At 40.1% G+C, this 24,689-nt stretch overlaps 2 protein-coding genes and 1 long non-coding RNA gene across 14 annotated transcripts in view; 1 reads left to right on the top strand and 2 right to left on the bottom strand.

The window, feature by feature from the left end:
• The window catches only part of RASA2 (RAS p21 protein activator 2), a 50,834-nt gene extending 45,991 nt beyond the window's left edge, over positions 1 to 4,843 (bottom strand). For both annotated transcript variants that reach the window (XM_075761111.1, XM_075761112.1), the window contains exon 1: positions 4,275 to 4,843. In XM_075761111.1, the coding sequence (XP_075617226.1) occupies positions 4,275 to 4,521 (247 nt within the window). In that variant the 5' untranslated portion in view covers positions 4,522 to 4,843. The remainder of the gene's footprint in view (positions 1 to 4,274) is intronic.
• Positions 4,844 to 7,384: 2,541 nt separating this feature from the next.
• ZBTB38 (zinc finger and BTB domain containing 38) overlaps positions 7,385 to 24,689 on the bottom strand; it is a 37,332-nt gene continuing 20,027 nt past the window's right edge. For 5 of the 9 annotated variants that reach the window (XM_075761106.1, XM_075761107.1, XM_075761108.1 and 2 more), the window contains one exon: positions 7,385 to 13,339. In XM_075761106.1, the coding sequence (XP_075617221.1) occupies positions 9,764 to 13,339 (3,576 nt within the window). In that variant the 3' untranslated portion in view covers positions 7,385 to 9,763. Of the gene's footprint in view, positions 13,340 to 17,688; positions 17,805 to 19,264; positions 19,417 to 24,689 lie in introns of those variants that run through there. The other 4 variants (XM_075761102.1, XM_075761103.1, XM_075761109.1 and 1 more) reach the window with 4 other exon arrangements.
• The window catches only part of LOC142602919 (uncharacterized), a 41,837-nt gene continuing 35,879 nt past the window's right edge, over positions 18,732 to 24,689 (top strand). For all 3 annotated transcript variants that reach the window (XR_012836769.1, XR_012836768.1, XR_012836767.1), the window contains exons 1-2: positions 18,732 to 19,130; positions 19,316 to 21,909. This is a non-coding gene — a long non-coding RNA (uncharacterized LOC142602919). The remainder of the gene's footprint in view (positions 19,131 to 19,315; positions 21,910 to 24,689) is intronic.

The following is a 24,689-nucleotide window of genomic DNA, read 5'->3' as shown; positions in this document are numbered from 1 at the left end:
CCTTCCAGACACCTCTTAGTATCTGTGATTGTGGGAGACTTTTCAGCCATAGAGTAGTCCAAGTCTTCCAAGAAGCTTATATTCTTAAAACCCCACCAAAGTCTTTGCTCACACCAAGTCTTACTTTCTCCTCAAAAACCTAAGGCTATAACAGTTGCATAAAAATCAAGCATGAACACCACCAGATATCTGCTTGAATGTTCAGATTTTCAATGCATCCATCAAGTATGCAATTCTGAATTCTGAAGACTGCATATGTTTCACTGTTCAAAAGATGCAAAGGAAAAAACGTAAGAAATGAGAGAAGTATATTGAGGAAATGCACACCAGTGTTTTCCAAGGGCTTGTTTAGAAAGTGTAGGTAGTAGGAAAGGTTAGTCAGAAACACCAAATAAAGTTGTTTTGGGGAAAAGAGAAATCAAACCAATTTTAGATCTAACTGTGGAACTATATTTCAAGCCTCTTCACAAAGGCTGTCTTTTAAAACTATATAGTGTGATACTTAAACTTGCAGTTCAAATTGCAGAAGGTGCAAGTGATGAAACAGCAGGAAAACAGACTTATTTATTTTGTATTGACTGTATCAATTCACTAATTCCAGTCACTGGACTAACTTAAACCAGAAATTATTTTCATGTGACACATTTAGTAGCCTAATTCAATAGGGAAACCACGAAATGCATCACTAAAATAGTAAACATCAGCCTTTTAATTTTGAAAAGATAGAAGTTCACAATTGCAATTAGTTACCTGACTTCTAAACTAACTTTGTTGCCACTCAGCTACTTTAGGAAAAGAGCAAAAGAGTAAAAAATAATTAAAAAAAAAAACGCAAGCAACCCACACTTTGGCCAATTATGCGTATTGGTTTGGATTTTAAAATATTTAGAAAATATTGTTTAGGTTGTCTGTATAAATATCTAGTACAACCTCACTTCAAAATAATATTAGATCAAGCCTAGATGAAAGGGAAAAGCTGCAATGCTAATAAAACCTCAAGTGTTAGAGCAATAGGAATTCAGGTGTACAACATTTAATAAATCCAAGCTCTCCACATTGTTATGAGTTAGTAATAACAGCAATAGAGCAACCTACCAAATTCACCAGTTCTGTCAAACTCCCTTGCCTGCACATCATTTGTTAAATGTAGACTCTACATGAAGACATCAAGTTAAAGCTGGTTCACAGTTAACAGAGCATCAGAAGCTAATCAAAAGCAGGAGGTGGGATAGATAAACGCTATTCATAATATCATCTGTCAAGTGAAAGCGTGCAATTAGCGTACATCCTCCAACAGGGACGCGGAACAAAGAAATTTAGAAGACGCCTATGCACACAAACTCCAAGACCTTCATTTCACAGGACTAAACATATTGTATAGCAACAATGAAATTCACTCCCAGAGTGCAGCATAATCTGAGATGACCATGCAGTGTTAACAACTCACTCCAAGAAGTCTGAAAAAGAAATGTCCTGACTTTTGTCAAATGAGCTCTGGGAGACAACAGATATATTTTCCAAGTGCTCCACTAAGATAGGTTTTAGTAAACACACTGGGAAAAAAAAAAAAAAAATTGAAGTAACTAAAAATCACTTACCACCTAAAAATGTACTACTGTACGTCAGAAAATCAAAACAGAAGCTAGTTACACAGCTTAATACACTACACTATGAGATACACCTAAAACTACATGATATCCTCACACCTTTGTAAAGCGCTTTCATCGTTACTGTGACACCTAAAATAGAGCCACCAACACAAAAGAGTCATCCTAAAGAAAAGACAGACCTTCACTGGATTTCTGGTGGAAACCTGCTAAAGTGTAATACCACATTTTCAAAAAATATTATGGGGTCTTAAACTGGTAAGACCAGTTGTTCTTGCCTCTTACTTGAAAACCAGAGGCAGGAACCTGGCTGCAAACACTGGCATCCCACAAAACAGAGACATCACCAGGGACTGCAAATGTGTTCCTACTCCGTTCTTTCACTGCTAGGTATGTAATAGCTACCTAAGCCAATTTTAACTACATGCCTCAATTCTAAATCTGTTTCGATCATTTGTATAACACGACTAACTTCAGATTTTACCATCTATTTCTGTATTGTAAAACAACAGTATAAATAAGAATTTACTGCAGATGGTGTTTTCTGTACATGCAGAATTACATAGAATTGACATTACCGCATTAAAACTACCACGCTTTCTCATACACATACAAAATGAGTCAGTGTCAAGTCTTGCAGTAGTTTAAACACCAACAAAGCTTAGGAACCAAAATGTATTCCACTGCTAAGAAACATGTCACAATGAACTCTTACAGACTATAAACATCAACTTTCTGAAGTGAGGTCTGCTACTGCTAATCCCTCCAGATCAAGGAGGATTACATTATTACATTTGTTTATTATTGGTCATTCAGAGAGTTTTCCCCTAAAAACACATTAGTAAAATACTAGCAAGAACTGAAAACAAAACAGTATGTGCTGTACAAAGAAGGCAAAAGAGCATCTAGGTATTTGAGGGTTCCCAAGCTTCCACAGCATATTTCACTGGTATCTTTTTTTTTTTTTAAGTTTTTGTTTCATTAAAAGAAACAAGTAGGTTTACAAAGTGATTTTCACACTGTTTCAAGATGCATCTCTTATTCTAGCCATCACTTTCACTCATTTCCAAATGGGCTCCTACAGTTCTTACAGACCCATCTTTGGCAACCAACTTTTTATGTGTTCCCTAGGAAGCTGGTCATAGGCCTGGGTTTACCATCCCTTTTGCCAGGTAACTGAACATTCAAATTTACAATGCAACTGCAGGCTCAATCCAGGACATAGAAATGGCACAATAAAACTAGTTTCAATGTAAGTCTCAAGACATTTTGGGTTTTGTCTTTTAATGCTTAATGCAAAACTTTTATCACACTTAAGTACCACAAAATGTAAAACTCCTTGAATGTTGTTCTGTCCAGTGTGGACAAAAACCTTATGATAAAAATTAGGAAGCAGAATGGTATCAATAACTCTGTCAGCTTCAGTAATTAATGCCTTAGCCTCAAAACTAACAGTATTTTTTTAAAAAGCCCAGCTATCATGTATTATTTCTGTGATAATTGCTAACAACATAAGATCTCAGTAAGTGTGTGCTGTTCACCCAACGGGCAATCGCTCTCTATCACTAACACTGGAGCCGGAGTACCTCCGGCTGTACTTCATGCAGTCTCCTCTTTCATGACCTTCTACTCAAATCTATACTGCATGACAATATCTAAGTAAACGCGACTCCATTCCTCCACCAAACCTAATCCTTCAAAAGATTTTCACAACCAGTTCTCGATCCCAGCACCATGTCCCATTCTACTTGTTCCGCTTCATTCTTAAAAAAAGTCGATGGACTGCGTGAGAAAGGAAATAAATGGGTTGCATCTGAATTGTATGAATGCATTTTGATACCCCTTCAGGAAGCCGCTGCACATCCTGTTTCTCCTACTTGCTTTGAAGTCCTCCCGAGCTGCACCACACTATCTGCTTTCCCCCGGCCCCTCCTCCTCAGTTCATCCTTCAGTTTCCCACGTTACCGAAGGTATAGGTATTTTTAGTCAGCACTTCCTAACCACCAAAATAAAGTCACCGGCCTCTCTCTCTGCCTCCCTCTTACTCGCACTGAGGCTACACAAAGAAACAGAAGCATTAGTGACCGTTTCCAGAAGAGCCCTCCACACCAACTTCCTGCACATCAATAATTTCGCAATTTCTGCTTGACAAACAGACTCCGATGCCCGAGGTCCGGACGGGAGGGGGCATTTCTGCTCGCCCGCTGACTCAAGGAAACCCTCGGAGCAACGGATGCTTCCCAGCCACCCCGGACCTCCAACGGCCCCGCCGCATCCCGCCCTCCCCCGGGGCCGCGCAGACCCCGGCCCGGCCCGCCCCCGCCCGCCCCCGCCAGCACGTGCCGGCCGCGCCCGCCACAAAGCCCCTTCCCGGCGCCGCCGCAGCACGGCCTGGGCCCCCCGCGCCCGCCCTGCGGGGTTCTCCTCACCGTGAGGAGCCGCTGTCCCCTCAGCGCCACCCACCCCCCTCCCCGCGCGCGCCACGGCCTCGACGGCCGCCGCGCGAGCGAGCGAGCGCCCGCCCGCCCCGCCGCGGAGAAGGAGAGGGAGCGGCGGCGGCCCGCGCTGCGGAGCCAGGGCGGGAGCGGGCACCTGAGCACGGCAGCCCCAGGCGCTCGCCCAGCCCAGCCCCACCGCAGCCCGCCCCGGCCGCAGCGCCGTACTTACAGATCTTGCCCCGGAGGTTCTGCAGCACCCGCACCTCATCGCCGCCGTCCCCGGCCGCCATCGCGCCAGCACCGCCGCCTGCGCAGTGCAGCGCGCCGCAGGGGGAAGGGAGGGGATGGGAGGGGAAGAGCGACCCGGCCCCGCCACACGCCCGCGAGCCGCCCTGCACTGCCGCTCCGCCCCCCGCTAGCCCCCGCCCTCGGGGGGCACCACAGCCCCAAGCGGGGCGGGGGGCGGCGGGGCGCATGCGCGGTGGCGCCCGTCTCCCAGCAGGCCTTCGCGCGGCGGTGCCGCCCTCGCTCCGGCTGGCGGCGGCGGGGCCCGGGCCCGGCCCGAACGGCTCCCGGCGGCGGGGCCGAGCCGAGAGGGTCTTGTGTTCCGTCGCTGTTTCGCTGGTGCCCAGTGGTATCGGCCGCTTCCGCAGCTTGCCCCGTTGCTCTTAGAGGGGCAGCGGGCCGCGAGCTGCCGGCACGTCAAACGGTGGTATTTACCACGCTGGTATTGATGGCATTAAACGGCTGAAAGGAGTGACGGAGCTCCGATTTCTGCTATGCCGACTGCCCGTCTCCGTGAAAAGCACGTGGTGGCTTCTGGTGAATCTTCTCTGCTGTCACTTGTTTACGTGTGTCTGTTCGGCCACGTAAGAAATGCCATAAACCAAGTAGGAAATGGTTCAGCTTCCAGCGCTGCCTGTCACTGCCACGAGCAACCAACGCTTGCTCACTGGAGTCCTAAGACACCTGAAGGTGTTCGTAGGCTACAGATGAAGTGCAGCAGCAGCCTGCCTACACCCAGAATTAAAGGGCCTTTATATCACGTTCTATACCAAGTTTTCTTGAAGATACAGATCCTAATGTGAATGAAACTCTCTGGGATCTTGCTCACTCCTGGAGCTCGCCCCAGTCCCACATCGGTGGTGGGTGTCTTCCTTAGGTCCGCGCGATCCACCCAGCTGCGAGCGGCCTGTCCGCTTTGGTGACGCTCGGGTACATCAGCCTCCAGGCCCCGCAGGCACAGAGTCTGGTGAAAGGCTTTCGTGACTGACATAGCCTAAACCAGCCGTACTGCAGTGGGCTAAAGCTGCTTCAGAAAGCAGCAGAGGACTAGGATTCTTCACTTTACGCCTAGAAATACCACTTCAGTCTGCCCTTCTGTTAAAGCAAAGGGAAGTTTGGAAAGTTTCAGGCCAGCACCTGTCATTTGTCTCTACCCGAAGTCCTCTGCCGTGGTGCTCTGACCATTGATTATTTCTCCTGTGCAAATCTTGCCATTATTATTATGATGTGGCATCAAGCAGCATAATCTGACAGTCAGGCACTGCTGTGCTTCATTCCTGCGTGGCTTTTCCTGCATGCAACTTCTTCTTCTGCAGCGGTGAGGTTCCTTCCTCATCCCCGTGCTCCACGTGGCGGTTGGGGGAGGACAGGTACGTGTTTAAAGGTGGCAGGCGGGGGGTTGGTGGAGAATAAACTGCTTCATCACAGCAGTAAAGGGTCTATTTGTATGCATGTGAAACCCAAATCTGCACACAGACACAAGTTTGCACAAGCTGAATTTTAACCTGTTAGAAATGAGAAGTTCCTCTAGAGTACAAATTGAGGATTTGATTATCTACAGTTGCCTACCTACGTTGGCTGCCCTGTCTGACTGGTGGGAGGTGATCTGAGGCTAACCTGGGTAGTCAGATCTTTAATCTGAGAAACATAGCAGGGTAGCAGTCTGAGAATGAAGACGTATGCTTAAACTGTGGCTTGCACCATTTTAAAAGTTAGATCGTGTGACTCTAGTTCTTCCATGCTCTCCCAAAAGTTATGATTGCAGTTGGAGTTCAACTTAGCATCAGCATCTTTCAAAGCACAGACCTCCTATTGACCTTATCAATGCAACTTTTAGTTTTGTCGTTGTGTAATTCCTGACACTCGATTATCTTTTTAAAGTGCCTTGTTTTAATAACATTATATATTCAGAATATTGTTTCAATTGCTTAACGTTCATTTTTGGCCTCTCTTTAAGTTACATTTTAGGAGCATCTCTATGACAGGTAGGTCTGTTCAGCTAAGGACATAGTTAAGACAAACACTAGTGCGCTAAGTTGCAGACTTAGGGGAAAGATTTCTTCATTTAACAATAAGGATGTAAGTAGGGGGGTCTTTGCTCTTGTGATACAACCTTTTATGTCAGCCAAGGTGCTGACTTGTCAGTGATAACTGCTGTACTGAGGAAGTTGCACACAAGTAAAAGCAATGCCGACACTGACTGTCTTGCTTCTTAGGCTTCTGCCTTTAGTTCAGCTGTGTCACGTTACCTCATTTCACAGAGGACAGCAGTATCATTCAGTGTATTTGTTGTAATTTTGGATGTATCATAAATGAGGATTGATTAACATTTTGTTTAGATATGCAGTCTTTGGGAGGGTCCACTTCTCTTTTTAATTAGCATTTGAAATAGAGAAAAATATATTTATGTAGCAAAATTCTACATTTTTTTTTTTAGTTATACATCTCTCCTGAGGACCATCCCAAAATGACTTGCATAATTTAGCTTAAATTTAATTTTAGTACAAGTTACAGACTAGTGACACCTAGCTGAAGGGGGAAGCACTTTGAGTATGCGTAATCTTCTATGTTGTATGTATCTTTGTATTTCCTTATGCAATTAGATATTTGCATTCTGAACTATGTTTCTTGTCAGGAGTCCCAAAAGATTTGAAGTACAGTGTGTAACATACACAATCTATACTGCAAGGTTACCACCAAGATTGAAAAGAATTTTTAAAGTTTCAGGTCCTCATGAAAACACGTTCAAGATGTTGCAAAGTATTAAAGACAGTTCACCTGTCTTCCAGGTCCTGCATGATACTGAGCAGGGAGATTCTGTTCACCTCAGCGTTGTGTTCACCCTTAATGGTATGATGCCAGGAGATACCATCACTTCCCTTGAGCTCTGTTGTGTTCTCAATTCACTGTTCTGACCTTAACGAAGGGAACGTTTGGTAACTGTGTTGCTTAATCTTCTAACGAAGTAACTATTAGAAGATACATATCTCTGGATCTTATAGATTATATCAGTATTAACATAACTTAAAAAATGGAGAGACTTACAGAAAAATAGGAAGATGTTATTTTAATTAAGCAAAAACAGAGTTATAATCACTCTTTCTAAAAATAAAATTAGACTCTTTATCAATCCTTAACATCTGCATTTAATATTTTCCTCTAAACAAAAATACAGATGCGATTATGTAGCAAATTACAGTCTTTGACAACGCATAGTATTTACCTTCTCTTACACTTACTTTAATTCTAATTTGGTCATTAATACTTGACTCATTACTGCAACGTGTTACTTGTAGTAAAAGTGCCATAATTGAACTATAAACATGACATTGCCATCTTAAAACTGCTTTGCTATAAACTGTAGAGAATATACAGAGTTACAAAGTCATTGTGTTTTTATCAAAATATACAAACCCCCCCCAAACCTAACACAAGCTATCAATATTTTTCTTATGAACTATACAGTTATATAAAATATTTGTAAAATTATCTTTATATTTATAAATATTCTACCTTTTTTGCTTTGGTCTATAATTATCATCATACAAGTCCACTTAGAAGTTATCTTTGTGTACTTTCTTTGAAATATCATCGTACTTTCCTGTGTTTATTCTTCTATTATCCTTACTTAAATGGAACCAAAGCTGCCATGAAACCAAAATTTCTCAAGGGGTTCATGGCATTCACCAATGATAGAATAAGTGGACTATATTATTACTTCAATCAATACCGTATTATCATTTCAATTGTAGTTTTATTGTACCCAAGCTATAGTTTCTTTTAAAATATTCAAAAAGACGAAGTAAACAAACTCTGTACCCTATTTGCACATAGAACGAAGTTGAGGTTCACTAACCTTTATCCTGACTTAATTTTTCAACGTTTCAGAGATGAACGTACATGACTAATTCGAAATGCAGATACAGTACAACAGAGCCCTATCACAGAAACTGCAACTTGTACACACACACCCTCTTTGACTTTTTAAAAATGTCTTAAATCTCAGTTAAAATTAGTCACATTTTCACAAAATAATATTAACTGTACTATTTTGGTGATGTCTTTCGGAAGCCTGTTCTCCCGATTCTGAGCAAACATAAGGCTCACCATAACCCTTCGGTGTGGCAGGACAAGGGAGGCAGAAAGGCTGACACTTCTTCCTCCAGCAGCCCCTTCTCTGCCACGGGCCCGCTGTGCTGGGCCAAGGGACATTGCGACCAAGCTTGCCGGGGGCAAGACACTGCCATGGCTGGGGGGGATCGCTGAGGAGAAGGGACATATGAAGGTTAGATGTTGTATTTAAGGCATGGGAATGACAGGGAATCCCACAAACTGGCCCTACCCCTGTTTATACATTGGGACTGCTTCAGGGATATATATGGAAGCAAGAATCTGAGTATTTACCTACCCCTCCCAAAAATCAAAGTTTTTATGGGGAGTTGCTCTGTCATCTGTTGTCCAGGCATTATTCCAGGATGAGGAGGAAGACACTGTCTAAATCTCCTCTTCTTCTGCCGAGAAGAATGATATTTCTAAAAGACAGGAGTTGCAGACCCACAAGGAGGTGGACATTTATATACATTACTTCTTTAAGCTAGGCTGTTTCATGAGAAGAACTTTCTTTAGACAAATGCACCTGAATAGCTCTACCAGGCCGCTGACATTGGGATTTATGCAGTTTGGAAGACTGGCTATTGTGAGTTCCACTGAATCTTTATTAAATGTCTCAGAGATATCATAAATCTGGAATACTTTCCACACAAGCACTCACACTTAACGGTTATTATGGTAACTACAAAACTGAATATGGAAAGGAAAAGAGGTTTAAACTCCTGAATATGTTTTGTAAGTGTTGAGTTACAGAAAAGCACGCCAGAGCTCAACAGTACTTCAGCATACCCAAGTTCATGAAACATTTCCCACCTTCACTTTAGAATACACTAAATTACAATTATTTTGTTTATAAACACATTACTCTTTGCTTAAAAATGCAATATATGGTTTCTGCAGCAAAAATTCCTTGTACAGAGTACACTGTGAACCTACATATTTATTTGCCCAGAATGATTCTGACTCAAAGCCAGCGCTGTAAAATAGTTCAGTGACTAGTGTCCTGTAATGCAAAGTAGAAGGGTTTTGGTTGGTCATATTTTTTTTTTCTTTTCTCTTTCTCTATATATATGATAGAAGTCTATTGTGGCAAAAGTATTTGGGGTTTTTCACATTAAGTTTGTATTATTGCAAATACTATTTTTTCTTTTCTGTGGAGTTTTTTTTTTTTCCCCACTTTTGCATATATTGACACATTTAGATGAAGAAATTTGACCACAGTAAATGATACTCATTTGAGTGGAGATGTTTCACCATTCAATGTATCTATATTTTCTCCAGTATATAGTTTTGCATTTTTCATCTCTTTTGCACAACTGTCACTCACAGGACAACTTCTGGAGTTACATTTTGTATGTTTTTTACTTCACTTCCTTCTGAGCCAAGGAAACGTGGATTTTCTGAAAGTTTAGTACTTTCATTGCAAAATTGTTCTTTTCTATCTTGTGGACCTGGACTTTTGAATAGATGTTTCTTCTGGTGCATTCCCAGAGCAGCTGCTGTCTTGCAAATTTTGGGGCACTGAAAGCAAGCATATCCTCTTCCATTATGCTCACGTATATGTCTTTGCTCATGGTTCCTTTTGGTGGAAAGATACAAGAAGCTCTGAAAGCAGAACTGACAGTGGTAGCGTTTTTCTCCAGTATGAATTCTTTCATGTATTTTGAGTGTTTCATTTAAAGTGAACGCCTTGTTGCAGTATTGGCAGACAAAGTCTTTGACACCCAGGTGAATACGTTCATGTTTCTGTAGATTTCCAGGAACTGAGAAACATTTACCACAAGTTTTGCAAGTGTAGGGCTTTTCCCCAGTGTGACACCTCATATGCATTTTTAAAGTGGATGGACTTTGAAATTGTTTTTGGCATAATTCACACATGTAAGGCTTTGAAGTAGCTCCATGCCAGTGTATGTGTTCTTGAATTTCTGCAGTGGAAGATTGATCTCTTTCACAGAGCTCACAACGAAGACTAGGCATTTCTGCATTCTCTTCTTGAGTGATGGCCTTTTCCTCAGGAGCATTCCTGAGTGCGTACTCTCGACTGCAGGTGTTGTGGCTTTCTATAACAGTATTCTTGCTTCCATGCTTTTTCCTCCATTTGGTCTTCTTCATTTTTCTTAGCTGTTTGGATTTCTTTTTTGGTTTGTAGTTATAATAGGGTCTCCAGGGTTTATCACTGGAGTCCTGGTCACTTACGTCATCACACATTTCTGTCAGCTCCAGGCATTCTGAGCTATAGAGCCTAGAAGGGCTTCTTTCTTTTATCTCCACTTCTGATTCCTCAATTAGATTGTCCTGTTTGGACTCATGTTTAGATTTTCGGCCCCTTTTACAAAACAGCTTAGAACCCAATATATGTCTTTTTACAATAGCCTCGTTACCAATTTTTACTGTTATTTGACAAAGAGGCGCAACATTGCTGTCAGTAGATGTTCCAGGTAAGGCAGGCTTTGCAATGTACGTTTCAGTTTTACTTGATTCTTGGACAGTATTTGTTATTTTGCTCGATGAACCTCCAGATCCTGCGATGTGCTGTGTATCCTCAGTTGCTTCTGCTCTGTTGTACAGCAGTGTTTTCTTTTTCTCCTTAATAGTTTTTGATTTTGTAATGCACTTCCCATAATTATCTGACCCATATTTACAATCATCACTTGCAGACTGACTAGGTAGATTATTTGATGATTCTGTCTTACTGTTTTCTACAGAAGCGACTGTTTTACTGTGCATTATTACTGATGAAACTCTGCTACTGTGCATTATAACAGAGGGTGCAGAACTGCTGTAGCTGATGACAGAGGTTGAATTTTCATTCACATTAGTTAAAGACAGAACTGAGGAATCACACTCCTGAGAACCAGAGTCATTTGCAGCAGTGGAAACTCTTTTTTCAGCTGTGAAAAAGTCCCTTTGCAGGTCAGAATTTAAGATACCCACTCCCCAAGAGGAAGAATTCTGAGCATTCGTGGAAGATGCTGTGTCATTACATGAAGATGTATCCAAGGCAAGAGTTCTGTTTGCTATTATATTACTTTGAAAATTCAGTGGTGGTAGCTCAGAGCTAAGAGAACTCGGAATGAAACAGGTAGTAGAAGCAGTTTCGTTAACCTGGCTACTTGTTTGAACATTTTCATATGAAGAATTTCGGTAGGACTTGTAAGGTAGTCGCCTGCATTTCATAGGTAGAAGTCGGTAAAGTTTGTATGGGTACATACTTGGTTTTAAACCTCCGTTGGCTGTCTTTTTATTTACTGAGAGACGATGGTCAATTGCATGGAAAGACTTCTGATGATTTTTTAGTATATAGTAAGTCATAAAAGTCTCCAGACAGAAAATGCACTGATACCGTCTTTCTCCAGTGTGCCAGATCTCATGTCTGGTACGATACTCCGCTAACGCGAATACTTTATTGCAGTAGTGACAAGGATATGTTCTTCTCCATGAATGCACATTTGCATGTCTTCGAAGACTAGACAACGTTACGTAACTACGCTTGCAAACGATGCAAGTATATAGTATCTGCCCATCAACAACTTTAACCAAATGATCTGTTTCTGGTAAAGTGCAGTTTGCATTAGAATAATCAGTGATGCTGTTTTCAGACAATAGTGGCTCTGCGTTTGCATATGAACTTCCATTCCTTCCGTCCGTAGCAGTATAGTTATCTGCAAAATTCTGTTCGCTTCCATTGCGAACTGATAAGCTACTTGATCTCATGCAGACTTGTTCGTGACTTTCCAGTATATTTAGATTTGCAAATTGTTTGCTGCAGTATTTGCATATGAAAGTTTCCTGATGCTCTGAATGGAGCTGAAGGTGAGTACTGAGTAACGCCCTGTCATTGAATGATTTTGCACAACAGTTACAATTGTAAACAGGTGGAATGACAGTTGCCACGGATCCAGAAACATTAGCAGAACTGTCTTCCTCTTCTCTGGATAAATGGAAATCTCCTGCTTTCTTTTGAGGTTTTGGAAAGGAAATATTTGTCTGATCACTAACTGCTTCATGTTGGGCTTCTGTAGTGGTTACTGTAGAGGCCGGTACTTTTGCTATAGCCAAACCAGTACCCTGGGGCTTAAAGGCTGTCTTAGGAGTACTACATCCTTGTTTTCCTGGCTGAATGAGTGGTGTGGCTTGGAGATTTTCATAGTGGTCTTCACCCATCTTGTATGAAGGGCTGCTGTTCTGTTCAAGAAAAGGCGTTCCTTGAAAAGTATCTCCCCCGGAAGAAACTGCATAGGAGTGTTCGGCCAGTGTACTGGCTGGCTCAGCATCTTTGCAAACATCGCTTCTGTCAAGGCTGATGTTGGGAGCTTGTATTGTCTCAGATACCTTTTTAAAGCTTGCCCTCAAATCAAGTGGAGAAAACAAATTGTTTTCTGTTTCAAAAATTGAGAATGCATTTGTAATTCGTGGTCCATTTGTCACAGCGGAGTCTTCATGTCTCTTTTCGTGTTTTTCCTCTTTGACAGTCCCTTTTTCATTAATACAATATGCATAGGGGCAGGGGGAACTTGAAAAATTAACATCTGTAAGATCTTCTAGAAATGATATTCCCAGTTTTTTCCCTGCAGCTGCAAGGTCCGTTACAGTCTCCTGCCTCTTAACAACTACCGTGGAACTGTAGATGTAATTCAGTATTTCTGTAAACACTTCAGCTTTGAGATCATCTAACTCCAGTACATGACCTGAAATACAGATAGTACGACTCCAAAAAATGTTTTTGAAGTAAAGGCTTGAAGCTGCCAGCACATTACTATGGGCTTTAAATTTGGTATCTTCCACAATTATGGTGACATCACATAAAATACCCCGAATGCGCTGTTCATTTAAAATGGAAAGCACAGTGTCACTGTGGAAGTCATCCTTGAGGTCCTTTGAATGGGACATGACTGTCATCTACAAGAAAAAAAAAAGTAAATATATTTAGAAGGCATTTTTCATCCATTGCAGTGACAGATCAAGTTTATAGTTTGATATTTATTTTATATATATTTTGAATTCATTAACTTTTAAATTTTAAGAATGAGTAAAATTTTGACATAGCATTTCAGGCTGAAGTCATCTTACGTTCAGTCATGCCAACAATAGCGCAGGTAATCTACGTACATACAGATGAAGGATGCAGGCACACCAGTACTCCTCAGCAGGAGGCAGAGGATCTTCTCTGTCCCCGCCTGGGTCTGTCGCCCACCCCGTGCCTTCACTGGGGGCCGCAGCCACCAGCCTTCTGTTGTTCCAGCGGGCGCATCTGCTCAGGTGCACACGGAGTGACTCGGGGAACCCTTGAGGTAATTCCCCCAGCATGCAGTTGAGGTATTTGGTAGACACTATGGGGAAGGCTGAATTGCTGTGGTGCTGTGGATACTGAGGACTTTGTTTTCTGGGGCTGTTTGTCAGATGATGACTTTACAACACCGCTGCATTTGATCCCCTTATTAAGCTGATATTTAAACCCAGGATCAGAGATCCCATGCAATAAAGTTTCAGTATAAGGCTTTATAAACGAATGCACAAGCAACGCAATTTTGTTAACAACAGCGGAGTACGTATAACTATTTACATAAACAAATATTATTTTTTAAATAGTGATTAAATTTTATTATATAGTTTATCCTTACTTTAAAATGACTGAAAATTTATAACTGAATTTTTAAATTCAGTGAGTAAAACAGAGAGTAATAATGTTTTTCTTCAGTTATAGTTTAGATTTATAGCGTTCACACTTTATAATTTGATAGCGTCTTCTTAATTTCTACCAAATAATAAGATTTAATTGCAATAGTAAATACCATTAAATAACTGCCAATTTATCATAATGAGGTTTAATGCTGACAAAAAATGTTTAGATTAGCCAGGCTGTTACTGTATGAGTATGCTGGTTTATTTAATTGCAATAAAACATGCAAAATATAAATGAAAAATAGACTGAAAAAACCCAGATGAATTGACAGTATGTATCTGGATAAAATCTCTGATTTAACCAGATGATTTTCTTGTTTTGTTCAAATTCAGATCTGTACTATATAATGAGGTTTGTTCCTTTTTTACATTTCTGAGTAGTGTTTTCAACTACTACTGCCCATTTCTGACTTCAAGTCATGAAGAAATAGTTGTCTTACTGACACTTACCAATCACTACAGTAAAAAAAAAATCTGTATATTTATTAAAGACTCTTTTCTTTCAACTTGTGGAATCAAAATGCACCGTAAAGAAAATGACGAACTACAGATTTTGCAAGATAGGTTAAAATAGCACCACACTGTACTGCTCTAATAAGTTAGGAATACCTTCTAAACATTCCAGCTAGTGCTCCAAACTTAAAAGTTAAGCTTGAAGATTTTTATGATGACCCTTACCCTCAAATAGTTTACATTAAAAATGCCAATATATTTATTAAGATGGGTTTGATCCAAACAGTGAAATAAAGGTTTGACCCATACTCACTAAGCAAACAGCAATGGCCACTTAGAACACGTTGGCTCTCACCCAAGCCATTCAGAAGTAATCCTTTTTTGAAAGTAGGGTCTTTATCACAAAGGAAGTAATATGGGAAGTACACCCTTGCTCTAGGTAATCTAGGTACACTTTGGACACTTTATCACAAATCCACCAACTGCAAATCAAATTATTAAAAAAAACCAAACCAATGACAACCTTACCATGAAGACAAACACAATGTACTATGAAAAAGATCATAATTTGGTACATTATGGATGAAGCTTGGAAGTAAAATTTGTACCTTGCAGCATGGCCACTGTTTCTATCAGGAAGGTATTGTCTATGCAAATGGCCAAAACTTCTAATACAGCTTAATGGCTGAAAATTTTCAATGCACAGAATTCAGAAAAATCAAAATTGTGCTTCACAAAAAAAATATCTCTAATGCTTATATATGCCAGAGATATCAAGAAATTAATTCATCAGTATAACTGTGATAGAAATGTAGAGATACATTATTTTGATTACCTAATCACTCACAGCAACTGTAAATCTAGATGGATTGGTTTGTGCCTTTAAATCTTAAAATCATAGTTTATCATGTGTTTGTTTATTGCACTTATTTGGCTTTAAATAAGAGATACTTATTCATTTGGAATGATAACCTGAAATTCACAGTAGTTAGGTATGCTTATCTGCTTTGGTTCAGTATCTGAAAACCCATATATAATTGTAGATGGTTTCTAGCATATCAAGTCTTCTACAGAAAGAATACTGACAAGAACACTTTTCTTCAGGCAAGCAGCCACTATCCCATAATTGATTCTTTTTTCTCATTGACAATGTCTGAGATTACATCTGACTTGCTCATGTGATGTGGTATTAGAAACCAACTGTCAGACATCAAAAACATTTCACAACAGGAGCTATTGATAGAGTTATTTCCTGAGTATAGGAAATAAATTATGTCAACTCTACCTCCCAGTGAACTGCCCCATAGGAACTTGCCTGTGTTTTTTCTGTTTCTTTATTGGAGACAGCTGGTTTTAGTTCAAAGACACATCATCTGACATACTGTTTGCTAAATATATCAGACTGGTACTTCTATACTAAGAGGCATTTATAAGCAAGGCCTAAAAACCCAAATGTTTTTAGAAGTCTTATTATTCAACTAGTTATTTCAAAATTTATCCTCCTAAGGAGAAAAGTGAATATTTTCAGTTTCTACTTAATGTAGATCGCCAGTTTCTGTAGCCCTGCATATTTTGGTATGCCAGTAAATCACCAAGCTAGATTCCTTGTGTAAAGATAATTGAAACTATCCTATTTGGACATTTAATTTTTTGCTGTGTGATGAACCATCTGCTATACATCTCATTGGAAAGTTATACAGAAAAATTCCACTGCAAATTGAGTTTCAGAGCCAACACTTTTTGCTTCTCTGTCTCAACCTATGCATTCCCCAAACAGTCCATTTATTCATGTCTGTAATGATTCTCTACTGCCTTTTGTTTTACTTGTCTTGCTTCTTGCATTTGTGAAAAATGTGTCTGAAATGCTATAAAAATCAGAATGCTCTACCTAGCACACACATAAATGGAATATTTTAGGAATATTTTACATTCCATTTGCAGTTTATACTGCAAATAGAAAACCTGCTCTTCAGTTTCCAAGGGAGCTCAACTGAGACAAAGATACACAGAGATCAAACTTTTCAGATGTAGTATTATTAAATATTTTCTATTTAAACACTGTAAAGTCCATTTGGAATGTTACTATTCTTCTGTATGATTTTTTTATTAAAGAATTATGGAAGAAATTCTAGTACTATTTATAAATGTTGCCCAAAACATATGTAAATACCATTTGACCTACTAAAGGTCAGCATAACTCTCTAGCCTACTAAGCCATCCTTTTTTGATGCACATGTTTGTTATTTTGATACTTTTTACTCTCAATCCAGACATAAATAATTTCTTAGGAATCTGAACAGAACCTTTGTAGTATAACTTAATATTGTCTTTGGTGCACCTATCGATAACTTTAGCTTCTGAACAGCAGAATTTGTGATTGGGAGTTACCTGACTATTTGCAGATTTTCTGTGAAAACAATAACCAACTGAACCTGTCATTAAAAGTTGTTGAATCACTTTGAGAAATAAGGTTTAAATATTCATCTGAAACTTAAATGTAATGGTCAGTAGGTGGATGCAACTATAATGTTACCTTTTCTGACATCAACAGAATACCACCCCAGGACAACAGTCATAAGTGACAATAAGTAGTATTAAAAGTTAATGGAAAGAGACAGATGCATCCAAACACAAATTTGACTACTTATGCCTCACAGATGACACTGCTAATTATAAATATTAGAGCGCTAGCTCTACATGGACACTGCAGAGGGAAGAAGCTACTGCTAACTTTTTTTTTTATTACTTTGAAGCAAACAGATCAAAAGAAGGTTTTCTGGCCGATGAATACCATATATAACAGACAAATTTTTTTTACTACCAAAGAGAAATGTTGCAATCTAGAAATATTGTTTTTAACTTTTGCTAAACTTTTGAAATTCATGGCCAGGCAAGCGTACCCCATTACATATGAGAAGAAATTATTTTATTCCACTTTGGTTGCCTAAATTTGAAAGGCAAGCTAGTGGCATTAACAAAAAAAAACACATTAGGGCCAGGCGAAGTAAGAAATAGCAAGGTACTGATGAACTGTAATAACAATCCTCCCTCTGTTTTCTCATTCCACGCATTTCCACTGGGATTTTAAAGATGCTAATTTTTCTGGTACTTACCAACATGACACTATGCAAACATGTTCACTCCATAGCTTTCTTATGTTCAGTTTCATTCCACCCTATTAACGTACTTTGAAGGCTACCTCGGGTTTGTTTCCGGCCTGATTCCCCAACTGAGAAGGAACATTCATCTGTAACTAACTCTCCTAAAGGGCATTATTTTGTTCTAGAGCAGAAATAGGGCTAGGCATTACAAACAAAACAAAATCCAAAGAAAACCAAGTACATGCACACCACATCCCCCCCCCAACTCTACTATCCTGATCCTTGCCCACCTGGAAACCTACTGCCCAACCATCACTTTTATGACAGTAGCTCAGTTTTTTATGGAATCACTTCACCAGTTGCACCTGGGCAGCATAGCTACGCAGGGCTGCCTCCCTCAGGGTCCCTTCCATCTCCTTACGACCTCAGGCGTGCAGGGAAGTTTTAATGATGTCTAATTATGTTTAACAGCTTGCAGCGGTGTGTAGCTTATGCTCCAGTCCACATAGCTACACATTATTTCTACTGGCACATTTATACTCTTTCTCTTTTAACTCTTGCTGCTCGCATCCTTCCCTATTACTATAAATACTCACTTTTTCTATTATGTTATAGCCTCATAAGCATTCTAGACTTTAAATCATTTTTTTTTGAGCCTCGCACTGTTTCCTCTAACTTTTAATTCAGACAGCTTGGGGGGTGTGGAGTTTAGCCTAGGAACATTGTGTTAGTGTTTGCACATCTCTGAAGTCACCAGATAAACCATTCTTTCAGAGTTGTATTTCTTTCCTGTTATTAGCATCCCTAACTCATTTTCTCACTTCCTACTTTACGCTGTGATCGTTTCTCATCGCGTGGAAAACAGCCTTTAAATCCTTACCAGCGCTCAGAGCAGGCTTACGCTTTTTTGTTAAGCTGTGTTTCTCGCTTTGAAAACCAAAGCGACTCCTGCTTCTATGGGCACACTGTAACCGATCTGACTCTAAAAATAATTAAAAAACCCACCCCAAAATGCCAAACATCTCCCGCTGCGTGTCTGGTTGTGCCTGCTATCAGAAGGCTTCGTGCTTTTGCCCGTGCCCTGAACCCGTCAGTGAGGGGGCAGCGGCCCTGAGAGGAGCGGGCGGGAGGCGGCGGCCCCGCGGTGCCCACAGCTCCCTCACAGCCGTCGCCCACACGGTGGAGCTGGACGCGCGCAGTAACCGCCTGTCCCCTTTGCTTACTAAAGCGAGATACGACATAAGGGCTGTGAGAGCGACATTAAATGTGAACTGCCACTGCACAGTTCAAACGCCATTGTCTCTTAATCCTGCACGAATTACATAAAATTCAAGCTCCTGATGCGGCACGTTAACGTCAGTATATTTCTCTGTTTTAAAACGGAGCCTCTTGAGACATCAAACATTTGGCAACCCGTCAGCTGCAGATAACTTGAAGACACTTCCTGTTTATGGGTAATAACTGTACTCTGGACTAAATTAAATCTCTAGCCGAGGAAGCAATGCATATTAACCTGCAATATGACTTTTTTTCCTAGCAGTAACAGAAACGCTTACGCAATTTTACGCTCGAATGTAAAATAACTCACTGTTTTTGAGCTACCTGGCGATTAAAACCATGTCTTTGGGGTTTTCTCTAGCAGGGAGGAAGACGAAAGCAGCAGCTCAGCGGGACGGTGCGCTGGGTGCCCGGGCGCGGGGTGACGTGACAGGTGCCATCTTCCCGGTGGCGCGTGGCCCGCGGGGCCCGCCAGCCCCGCCGCAGCGCGGGGCCCGGTGACGGCGGCAGGACGGCGCAGCCGCCATTTTGCTCTGATAATCCCTGGTAATCAGATCTGCCTGTGGCTTGTGAAATCCAGGCTGGTGCCAGCGCCCTGGCTTCCCTGCTTCGTTTACTAACTGCTACGTTATTTTTCATCTGTTTATTTTGCAGCAAATGCTTTGGTGCTTAATTAACACAGCCAGCTGGGATATTTTGCACATTTAGCATATCGGCCAAGTTGTTTATGTAAATTTAGAAAGATGAGGAAATCCAATGTTTCCTACACCCAACCCCTTGCTCCGTGGTCATCAATGCAGTTTTGAATTCATGCATCGTTTAGAATTCCTCTTAAACCTAACAAAGGGTTTTGATTGCCTTATTCTCCTTTGAAGCCTTTCTCAAATGAAGAAAGCAAGCATTTATGGAGATACCTAGCTCCGTGCATAGCTTCTGCAACTTCCCACCAAAAAGGAGAGATGAAATATTTCCTTGAAAAAACAGTATCTGAACTGTACTGAAGTATAGTCATGTTTACCTTATTTTCCATATCTGATTATAGTAATTATCTTTTTTTAAGCATATATTGAAACTCATACATTATCGTGAGGATGTTCATTCTAAGCAGTATAGTCTTATTCTTTCATTTTGGTTTCTTCAGATTATTCACTACCTCAGGAAACTAGTGCAACAATACTACTAGTGCTTTATAAGCACTAACAAACGTTTACCTAGATAAAGAAGGAAGTAGCTTGGTTTTCATTTAGCCAGAAGCTACAATATATTTGGTACAGTCTTTCTATATATTCTCTCTGCCTTTCACTTTAAATAGTCAACAGAACCTGTTTTCCAAGTACTTGGAATCATGAAGCTTAGAGGAAAAACTGGGCTTTGAGACAGGTGAAAAACATTGTTAGAAAAATGGACAATTTGCTTTTGTCTTAAGACTTGCTTGAATATTAATTTTGCCCAAGGCTAACCTGTGTTTATTTTTTACAAGCTATCGTGTATGAGGTTTTACTGGACAGTTACTCTGTTTCCAAATCTTTATCCTATGTTGGAAGCACTGAACAGGAGGAACTGATTCATTTTAGACAAAAAAAGAATCCAGAAGTGTGAATTATTTCATTATTGTCACCCTTGATGGGCCTGGAAGTTAGAGATTTGCTAGAGCCCCTTCATGATAAATGCTGCTTATCATCATCTGAGGAAACGATTTAATAGCACCATAAGATAGACAATCTATTGTAAGGAGGGGAGGTCTTTTTTTCCCAGCAGTTTGTCTTGGAACTATCATATGCCTTCCTGGTTGTTTAAAACATAGGGAAGGAAATTTGTTCTTGTGAGGAAATTGTCATAATTTCAGTGACTGATCTGTATATCCCTCTTTCACTAATTTACACAATCCACATTAAAAGATTGTCTTAGAAATACTGAACATCTCTGTGGAGAGCTTAATTACTGCTTCTGGATCACTGAAATTCTTATAAATAGTATCTTTTTCGCTTAGGACTCTGCTACCAAAAATGGTTTCTTTCATCTCATGACAAACTGCTCTTATCAGTAGTTGTTTACCATCAGGTATGGGAGGTGGAACAAATAGTTTAACACCACAGCAGTATTGATTGCAAAAGTAAAGTGCGTCCCAAAGCTTTCACAACCTTCTTTTTTATTCCAACCTATGTAACCAAAAAGCAAAGTTTCACACTCAGGTGTAGGTTACCTTTCATCTTGGACTTTGTCTATTGCTTCTTTACTATTGTTTCTTTGTTATTGTTTTAGGTGCGTATATACATATGTATTAATGAAGATTTCTGACACAAGTGCCATAAAAAGTATTTGTGACAAATGTGTTGTCAGTAACAATACAATAATATGGATTAAATTAAACCTGTTATAATCCTTTAAAAGAAATGCATTACCGAACAACAATAAATATAAGCATCTTTTTAGATTACATGAAACAAATTTAAGGAAGATTAGGTTATAAATTCCCCCTAAATTGTAGAGACATTAATTTATTTGTACTTGATGATTTGATGCTCTGGGAGTCTTAATATCTATAGACAATATAACAGATTTGGAGAAAACTGACTTTTTTTTTTTAAATTGATAGGGTGTTTTCTTAAAGCAACTTCAGCTCATCCACTAAAAAAAGAATCACCTTTTCTGTACTTTAATTGAAGGTACTTATTTCCATATATATACACATATATATATAATTTGAGCTATTTGGAATTCACAGTCCTATCCTCTCCTTGTGTATTAAAAATATTCTTCAAAGTCAGAAATTGTTTCTAAGGCCATCTTGGCTGCACACAAGATTTTACATTCTCAATGTTTCATGTAAAACCAATTGCATGCAAAGAAAATGGAGGAAGCGGTGCTCCAGTCAGACCTATGTGAATGGACTACATTGATACTTGTGAGAAGTTGGACAAGATTTATCTGCATCTGCAGTCCTGATTTCAGGGTGTAAGTGACAATACAAATTATCTTTTAAAAATAGCCATCTTGCTAATGTATGTGTACCAATTCCCATTAGACATCACACAAATATTATGTTCTTTTTAAATAGAAGTCCAAGCAGTTTAGCAGTGGATTACTACTTCTGCGGTAAAATTGCAAGGTGTAGAGAAAATTGTCAGCAAACTTTTATACGTTTTAAAGTAAAACAGTTCCAGGGTTACTGAAGTGGTGGTGTTTGGATGCTTGCTGAAGTCTGGTAATCTCACTTCTGCAACTCGTGGCACGTGGTTGTCTTTTTCCTTAAGAGTATTTCAGACTGCCTAGGAAAAAAAAAATCTTCCAATGTTTCTCTCTAGTCAAGCAGTTTCAGTTCTTAAACCACAGCAGGAAACAACATATATAGCATTACCAACTCTTCAAATTCCTCATGAGTGACAGGATTTTGAGCAGGACTTGACTGGTGTTCTTCTCAGTGCCTAGAGCAGGCCAGCCTATCCATGAGAAAAATGCTTGGATGGACTGTCATTCTTTGCTCTCACTGCTGAGGTCAAAGCAGCCAGTGATGCTGCTGAGGAGGAAAATAGAGCTCATATTCACCCCTCAGGCAGAACACTTCACTCAGAAGTGGGGCGCAAGAAGGACCCAGCAGCCCAAAGCGGCTTCACTCCTGTTACATGAGCAAGGGAAAGAGTTCCTTTCTGTAACCCTTCTGCTCTTCTTGAGCATCAAGTGGAGGGAGAGGAGGGGAGAAGGAGCACAGTTATGGAGACCTGCAGCACCTGCCTGCTCCTCCAAGTCTGGTTGAGCGGAGAGGAGCCCAGCAGAACTTATTTCGTGCTCAAACTGCATGAGCTCTGCATGTGCACCAAAGAAAGTCTTTCTCCAAGGTATGTTGCCTTCTTAAAATTTAGGCATGGCCTAATCTGAGTCCCATTGACAGTAAAGAGAACCTATACAAGCAATTTTTAAAGGTGTAACTATACCTTTGTCTCTCTACCAGTCTAAAAAAAGAAAATGAAGCAACAGCAATAACTAACATAAATCCAAATTATTCTTTTGCACAACATAAAAGCTTATGTTGTGCTGCTACTAAGAATTAGCTGACTTTACATCTTGCTATCTCTGAACAATCTTAGTATTATTTTCCATTTAAGTATTTCATTTTTTTATGTGCTGCTGACAAGGCACTTTCTGGCCTCCTACACTTCTGGGACATATCACAGTCCTTAGCTAGCATAGATCAATTGCAATCTTGAAGCTATGTTTACAGGGAATGACAACAACACACATTTTTCTGTTGTTGACTGTTGTAAAATGTAGTAATTTATGTATTTGAATAGCTTTAAACAAAAGTAGCAAATTAAACATTTATTTTTTGTTCATTTTGAACAACTACTATGTGGTATTCTGTTGCCCATTCAGTTATCAGAAAGACAAAATAAAAGAAGTCAAGCTCAGCCTCTCATTTTCCAATTTTCAGAGGAAACATCCTTTGAATATCTGAACCAACATCCACAAGAGCAGCACCAAGTCGGTGCTCAGGGGCCACTCAGTCAGGTGTGCTGGGGCCCAGGCCAATGCAGCTGTTTTTGCCCTTCACTACAGCTGATGAGGCAAATCATGCTAGACTGAAAATAGAGCTAAGTCCCTTCCCCTGGAAATACCTGATCTAGTGGGTCTGCTAGATGGCTGGACACAGCCATTTTGAAAGCTAGAATTGGTCTTCAAGCTGTTAACCATCCACCACTGATCTGCAGTATTCCTTAAAACATTACAAAATATTTTTATGGTTTTGCTGTTATATTGGTAAACTTTAGCACACCAAAAGCAATGCACAAGTGATGGCTATTACTCTGAACCATCACTTTAGTGTGGCCATTTATTGTGACAACTTATTTGACACAAAATAACTTCAGCTGTATGCTGTTAAATATTCTTAGGCTCCATTTTGTGCTGACCTAAGAGGCCCAGCTCCTACTCCTCCTCTTCCATCCTGCTGCACATTTCCAACCTCAAAGCTGTAGCAGGGCCTCTGCTTAAACAATGGAGGAAGAGTGTAGCAAAAGCTGGTAGCAGCTGGTGTAAGAAGAAGATGTTGATGGCTCCAGCTCTGGTTTGTGCTGCATGCTCTGCCACCAATGTGAATTGCCCTAGGCACAAATCCTGGTCTGAGAGTGAGCTCAGCTCAAATGGAGAGCAACAAATAATAAAAAGAAAAAACCTGTTGACTTGCACCTCCCTGATAATTTCCTGAACTCTTATATGCTCCAAAGCCATAATAGTATTGTAGCACATGATGGTATATAACAACATTGCTTACAGTTCAGGATCATGAAAAGATTCATGTGATAGTGTTCAAACTATCTGGACTTAATACTAGATTCTGGTACACTTGACTGTTGAGAGTTATGGAAGTGTTTAACATTGTCAGGATAATCTTTATTTGCTACATCTCACTGTTATGTATGAAGCCTTCTCTCTTATTGCACACTCCAAAAAAGTCAGTGGGAATCTTTTCATTGATTTCAAGGGGATTTTAATTAGGCTACTGGTCACATAAACAGCTTCTCAGATTACACCAACTGCATTTAAGCTCACGTTTGTCACATTCCCATTTTTCCTGTCTTTTTAATGATTAGCATTTTAGACGTTTCTTAAAGGTACATCATCTTGGGAAAACATAATTAATCTGAAAGGTTGTATACACCTTTCATTTTATATAGAAATGAATACTTTAAGAAGAAAAGCCCAAAATAACCTTTACATAAACTTGCTGAAGTCAGTAA

This window comes from Balearica regulorum, chromosome 9, assembly GCF_011004875.1.
Source record: "Balearica regulorum gibbericeps isolate bBalReg1 chromosome 9, bBalReg1.pri, whole genome shotgun sequence".
NCBI classification, from domain to species: Eukaryota; Metazoa; Chordata; class Aves; order Gruiformes; family Gruidae; genus Balearica; species Balearica regulorum.
This window is presented reverse-complemented; position numbering and strand designations above follow the sequence as displayed.